At 42.3% G+C, this 7,383-nt stretch overlaps 1 protein-coding gene across 2 annotated transcripts; it reads left to right on the forward strand.

Annotated features, from left to right (window-relative positions):
* Positions 1 to 1,286: 1,286 nt before the first annotated feature.
* On the forward strand, positions 1,287 to 6,903 carry LOC6608456 (protein eiger). Of its 2 annotated transcripts, none has more exons than XM_002033154.2 (7): positions 1,287 to 2,089; positions 4,299 to 4,424; positions 5,417 to 5,742; positions 5,805 to 5,909; positions 5,980 to 6,044; positions 6,121 to 6,210; positions 6,285 to 6,903. In XM_002033154.2, exons 1-7 carry the CDS (start codon positions 1,919 to 1,921, stop codon positions 6,647 to 6,649), a joined length of 1,248 nt encoding a protein of 415 aa, XP_002033190.1. In that variant the 5' UTR covers positions 1,287 to 1,918; the 3' UTR covers positions 6,650 to 6,903. The 2 variants fall into 2 exon arrangements, with proteins under 2 accessions (XP_002033190.1, XP_032570867.1); XM_032714976.1 differs by having other exon boundaries at positions 6,139 to 6,210.
* The last annotated feature ends 480 nt before the right edge of the window (positions 6,904 to 7,383 follow it).

Below are 7,383 nucleotides of genomic sequence, written 5' to 3' on the forward strand. Positions count from 1 at the left end.
ATTATAAATAAAAATGTGGTCTTGCACACTGCGAAAGAAGATAACGACTAATGGGTTAAGAAGTGCACCGGAAGTGTATGCCATCCGATCCCCGCTGTTTCGGCCTGAGGTCTACTTGTTTACCTGCCCGTCGCAGACGATTATAAGCTAATTTGCTGACCAGCACCGTCATTTGCATCTCTGCCGAATCCCGACACCCTTGGGCGGATTTACGATACGGGTCTGCTCGGCAGCCAGTCCGGCAGACAAGTTGTCGCGACGGTGGCTGATCGGATCGGATCAGCATTAGGCTTATGGCTACCCGCTACCCGCAATTAGAACCCGTACTTAGGCACGGCGCTGACAGACCCAGATCGTCGGTCTAAGTAATAATAAATACGATTTTAATGAAATGCTAAAAGTTCATTAGGCTTATCTATGGGTTTGTCAACGATCCGCCGCTTTTCGGAACTCAATTAGCTGCGGCTCGGGAATCTAAGATCGGGGATCTGTTCCATGTCAGTGTCATGAAGGGAGCTCAAACAAAGCAGCCACACAAAGAAAATGAAGCGAAACCCCGGGGATGCGAAGCCAAGCCGCTTACAGTGGTGCCGATTTCAAAAAGCAATCGAGCAACCCCTATTAATCGCAGGGGGAGGTTTTAAGTGCACAAAACACATAAAAAGAAATAAAAGCAGTGGAAAACACTGCGCAAAAAGTCAAACACGCTTTGCTACTTATGATCGCCATATGGGCAAGGGGAATCGGAACCGAGTACAGTATGTCTTGCCTAACAACGAAGAGACAACGAAATGTTCTAAATTAGATACACTATTTTATTCTCTTTTAATAAATTAAAGTTCGTTATAACATAACATTATTAAATTCTTATCAAATTTAAACTTCAGAATTATTTCATTATTATTCATATCATATTATACATTTTTTTTGCAAATATTTCTTGTACACACCCTGATTATGAATTTCGTTAAATTTGTTTCTAATAAATAAAAGACTTATCTACATATGTAAAAGTGTGGAAATATAATAATTAATTTCATTCCTGCTTGTAAGAGCCCACTGTACCACCAAAACACCACCCCGGGAGAGCCTTGCCAAAAATTAATTACACAAAGTAAACAGCGCAGGCGCCCTTAAGTATACCGCGCATCCTCGCCACGTGAGCGAGGGAGATGGTGCCAACACATTGTACCTCTTGCTCGCCTGCCTGCTCGAACGTGAGAAATCAAGTGCCGCTCGGTTCGTTTTCGCTCAGCTCCCGTTCCCGTTCTCAGTTCAAATTCATTCTCTTTCGAATCGTCGAAGCGAACGGACGTTTAAAGCGAGAAAAGAAACCGGTAAAATCTCAGATCCCAAGCAAGCGCGTGCGTGCATGCTAGCGAAGAAAAAAGCTATCCGTTTCAGTTAACTACTTACCAAGATCGAATTTCGCCATCGGGCAAATTACTAAAAATACATAAGTGCAACTCGTTTACTGTGTGTCCTGTGTTTTTTTTTTTGTTTTCGCTGTGCCTTTATCACAAACAAGAACTGATAAAACTACAAAATATCTCGAGGAACTTGTTTTCGCGCTTTTCTTTTGCGAATTGCCGATCGCGGAAGAGAAAAACAAGCAGTAGACAAAACAAGAGTGAAAATACAATCTTAAAAGGGCACCGTCAGCAGCCCGCGGGGTTTATCTATATAGATGTTGCAGCTTATCATCTCATGCTGTCTGTGAGATTGTTCTGTGTGCTCGTATAGTATCTTAAATACATAGAGTGTGTTCATATAAAGTGCGACAAAGCTCGATTGGAAACAGCTGTCGAGTGCCCTTGAGTGGGTGGGCAAGATCGTCATCATCATCATCGTCGTCATTATCAACAAAATCAGCATCTGGAGGCCCCGTTTGCTCTAAGATCCCCAGTGTTCATCAATTATGACTTCCGAGACCCTCAAGCCGTTTATAACGCCAACGAGTGCCAACGATGATGGTTTTCCGGCCAAAGCGACCAGCACGGCGACCGCCCAGCGACGCACCCGCCAGCTGATCCCCCTGGTTTTGGGGTTCATCGGTCTGGGGCTGGTCGTTGCCATTCTCGCACTAACGGTAAGTTTCCCTTGGATGATATATTCACTAGCATTTACAAAAGTGCAGCCCAATCAGTTATTATTGCCCAAATAGACGCTGAACTGCATGAAATTGTATTTAGGTACTACAAAATTTTCATTAAGATGCTATTAATTGATAACATTGCGTCTCTATCTGCCTACTTAGGATAACAAATAATGCTTAAAGATGTTTAATTAAAGTGGCACAAAGCATAATAAGTAATGATATAATTACAAATAAATAAATAGTATAACATATTTTAAGAGTGTTTGAGCGTCGTACAATCTCTTCAGTCGCATTTTATGTTTTTAATGTTATTTAGCACACGAAAATCGTAAAATGTGCTCAATAGATTTAGTTAATGAATATAATTTGAAAAAGATTAAAGTACTCACTTCCAAATTGAAATGGGCATTCCATACATACATGAATGCCTTTGTTTTTGTTGCTGTGTGCGATCAAAGATTTGTCGGAATTCCAAAGGTGTGGGGACATCAGTTATTGGTGGGAGTTTTCCCAGAATATAGATATGAATGAGTTGTTTTGGGCTATGTTCTTTAATGATTTTTTGGGCGCCAAAGTGGGCCAATCATTATTAATGGCCGATTTAATGTGTGTAAGGGTTTTACACTGAATCTTAAACTAGACTTTTGTAGAATTCTTCCCAGGGTGTTTTATTTTGGTAGCTTAATTTATAATTTTGTTAAGTTATCTCTAAAAAAACAGAAAGAGATTCCATTCAGCCATGAACCGCCTTCTAGACTCTAAACAGACTCCTATTTTTCGGAAATGTTTATTTCAGTAGCTTGCCAAAATAAAATGCGAATAAATTTAAATGCAAATTGGACTTTAACAACGTATGTGTATAGACACCCCCGAAATCGCAATCTAAAAATTAATATTTAACCTCTGGCACGCTTCGGCTTATAAAGCTGTTTGTCACACAGTCTTTGTTGATGCCAAATTAAAGACGAAATTCCGCGGATGCATAAATTGAAATGAAAACAGACTTTATGATCCGTGACCGTCGCAGATAGGTTAACTATAATTTGGCATGAAACTATATTTAGAGCGGGAAACACGGCGGTTTCTTGGCTGATCAAGCGATGTCATCACCGACACGTCTTTAGGCCAAATCGGTTCCAAATGATCCAGCTAATCCAAATAAAGCGGATGCAGATGCTAGAGAAATGTTTATCGGTACATGTCTGTTCTTGCTTTTGTTTTTGTTCAACCGATTTAAATAAATGCCACAGAGTCGTTCTGTTATGTATTCGTAGCAGATAAATCTTCGACTGGGTTGTTGTGTCATATTTTTCGCTGATAACTTTGCGAATGACTGTGCTCGCTAAAATCCGGATTTGAATTGCAGAAGATTAAGTTTGTGGACTTGAATCAGTTCCTTACCGCCCCCCCACCCAGGACTCCTCCATGACCCACTCAACTTTGGCTTAAGTGAACGGAAATCGTACAATTGACAATTGACTTGTAAATGATTGGCTTCAGCCACTGACGTGGGCCTCAAGTTCGGTTTTCCTCATAAATCTCCGTTAAGCCATGAAGCATTTTTCGTTGTTTAATTCAATTTCACTGACATCCGTACAAAGTGACCCTCATCATTTGGGGCCTCTGGGAAAGTGACAAACTGCAGGCGCTACGATCGATCTACTGATCGCCGATAAGCTCTAATGGAAAGTGGTTCACTGGAAACTTAAACAAGTTTCTTGGGTCCATAAATTATACAAGAATTCAGTACAAGTTGTTGTCTGTACCTACATGTATGTACATGTGTATATTTCCCCGTCTGCGCCCACAGTGGCTTAAGTTGAGCCATTCTTTTAGATTTCGGCTGCCAGTCGAAACTTGAGAAGTGTCTGTATGTACATGTATAAGGCGTCTGCTCGGCCTGAATGTTAATGATCCATTAAAGCAGATTATGTGGCTGAGTGGCGATCTGCGTACCTCGCCGTATTTCCCCACGAAATCTCTTTCGTCTCGCCTCTATCAGTTTGTTCAGTTAGTTTTTATATATTTTTCGGGTGTCAAAAGTTCGCGGCACTGGGTGTTATATGATTGGCCGGGCCTTAGCACCAGCTATAGATGTTTAATTGGGGCTACGTTAAATTGATTGCCCAACTGCTAATGAGCGAATGATTAGAAACGAGCCTGAATGAGTGTGTAACAATTGAATTATCTTATCGTGCAGATCTGGCAGACAACGCGTGTATCGCATCTGGACAAGGAGCTGAAGAGCCTGAAGCGAGTCGTCGATAATCTCCAGCAGCGTTTGGGCATAAACTATCTGGACGAGTTTGACGAGTTCCAAAAGGAGGTGAGCAATTGCGTAAATCACTCTTGAACATCAATATTTGTACTCGGCGATGGGACAGGGGGGCTGTAACATTTGCCCCGGGCAAATACAGATCTCTCGAATTGTTTACATAGTCGGAAATGATTGTTATTCCTTCAGGGCGGTACTTGAGTTTTTAATGAGGGTATATCGAACTTTTGTTATTGAGTATCTATTATGTTTAGGGTATTTTTTGCATTTTATGATGGCATAAACTTATAAGGTATCTCATAGTCGGTAAGCCATGCGCCTGTTTTTGAAAAAGAATGCCTCAAAAAAATGCCCAGACGTAATATGTGGTTATTGTGTGGGACATACAAAAATATTTATAGAATTATGTGCTAAAATATAATTTCGAAGCTGTTTCATCTGTTATTTGTTTCGTTCTTTTTTGTTAGCTGCTTGGCCAAAGGCACATGGGAAATTGTGATAGATTATTTGAATTATAATGTCTCTTTCCGCAGGGAAGCACTCAATTCAAATGTGAGGCGCCAGCCGATTCACGTAATTTATGAGATACAAATCCCCAAGTGACAAAAGGCAAAAGCCCCAATAATTCAGCAAAAATACTAGGCTCTATCAGTAGATAGTCGTTCAAGGCGAGCGATCGCTTTTGGCTGTATGTGACGATTGATCGAATCTCATCAAATGGCCTAATGGCCAGAGATGGTTTTAAGATTTTAAGATTTATTTATATTTTGATGGCTGGGCATCTGTTGAGCCAATTCTCTTGAGAGTTTCCTTCGCTTTTAAATATATGTACGTATGTACACAAGTATATGTATACGAGTATTATGTTTTTGAGCGAGGCGCCATCAATTAGGATGATGACGAAACAGCCTGTGCTGCGGGCGTGTGTCTAAAAATGAACGTCCCAAATGGATGCGAGATATGTGCCAGGACTGTGCCAGCTGCAGTCACGTACTTGGCCAAGTCTTCTGACCCAAAATGCTGACCCCATCCCTTCGTTGCAGTACGAGAATGCCCTCATCGACTATCCCAGGAAGGTGGATGGCCTCACGGATGAGGAGGACGGCGACGATGGCGATGGTCTGGATTCCATTACAGACGGCGAGGACGACGACGATAGCTACAGCTCTGTGGATGATGTTGGCGCAGACTACGAGGACTATACCGATATGTTAAACAAACTCAGCAATGCGCACACCGGCACCACGCCCACATCGGAGACCACTGCTGAGGGCGAGGGCGAGACGGACAGTGCATCCTCCGCCTCGAATGATGACAATGTGTTCGATGACTTTACCAGCTACAATGCCCACAAAAAGAAGCAGGAGAGGTGAGCACGAATGAAGTTTTCAGGGATTTAACGTACTAAGTCTTCGCTTTTCCTCTTCACAGAAAATCTCGCTCGATTGCCGATGTTCGCAATGAGGAGCAGAATATTCAGGGAAATCACACAGAGCTTCAGGAAAAGTCATCCAATGAGGCAACTTCCAAAGAGAGGTAAGTAGAGAACAGAGAGTAACTAAAAGTAACTAAAACACATATGTATATATTTTCTTTCTACTTAAAGCCCTGCACCACTTCACCATCGTCGCAGGATGCATTCCCGCCATCGCCACCTCCTAGTCCGCAAAGGTGTGTAGTGTAGAAAAGCGAAACAATTGGCAAAATCGAATACCAAATCTCTATTCGCACCTCTGTTAATTTTCAGGTGAATCTCTTCTTTCAGCCAGATCCGAGGACTCGAGGCCAGCAGCCCATTTCCACCTGAGCAGCAGGCGGCGTCATCAAGGAAGTATGGGTAAGGAGATGCTTCCGCATCAAGCATACATTTACTACAGGCAATCCTATGAACTTACTTCTTGAATTTCTCAGGCTACCATGGAGATATGTACATAGGAAATGATAACGAGAGAAACTCTTATCAGGGACACTTTCAAACGCACGATGGCGTCTTGACGGTGACCAATACAGGCCTATATTACGTATACGCCCAGATATGCTACAACAACTCGCACGACCAGAACGGATTTATCGTCTTTCAAGGAGACACTCCATTCCTGCAGTGCTTGAACACGGTGCCCACCAACATGCCACATAAGGTGCACACCTGCCACACGAGTGGTCTGATCCACCTGGAACGAAACGAGAGGATCCATCTGAAGGACATTCACAACGATCGCAATGCAGTTCTGCGGGAGGGAAACAACCGAAGCTACTTTGGCATCTTCAAGGTGTAAATTGGAGAGATTATCCCCGGTCAGAAGATGGAATACCAGTTTAAGCTTTAGTCCCCGCGACTGCTCGTGAATGCGATTCATTGCCAGCGTGAATCCATTAGTTCGTAGTACCTAGTCTTAGTCACTCATAACCTAATCTCAATCGGAATCGCGCATACTGCATGGACATTAGTCAGAAAACGGAGGAAAATCATATTTATTTTGTATATACTCGTTCGACTCTAAAAAGTGAATAAAAATATATGTAGCTATTACCCGCTTGTTTAAGAAACATCAATTGAATCAATTGCTACCAGTTTCAATTGAAAATATTGCAATTGTAAATATTCGTTCTTAGTATACTTCGACTCAAAGCGCTTAGCATTTCAATTCAAAACTCAAATGAAGAGCCATTCAAAGGAGATATCCCCAAGCTTTATTTGCGCAATTCCTGTCTTTATTTGTCTTTATTAAAAATTGTCAATGGAATTTCGTCAAAGGGCAGGGCAATTGCTTTGCAACTGGATAATATCCGGACCGGGAGTTGCGTTGCAGCCGGAGCGTCTGTTCCGGGCAACATCTGCATCGCCATCGCCATCGTTATGGAAACCACAGGAGAGCAGGGAAGTCCGAACTTCCAATCTTTTTTCCCACCTGTTCCGAGAATTCGGACAATTGGACACGAAGGAGGGGCCAAAGTACAGTCATCTGTAGACGACTAAATCGGTCTAGCAGACGTCATGCACAAGAAAACG

The sequence above is a fragment of the Drosophila sechellia genome, chromosome 2R (genome assembly GCF_004382195.2).
Source record: "Drosophila sechellia strain sech25 chromosome 2R, ASM438219v1, whole genome shotgun sequence".
In the NCBI taxonomy this organism is placed as follows: Eukaryota; Metazoa; Arthropoda; class Insecta; order Diptera; family Drosophilidae; genus Drosophila; species Drosophila sechellia.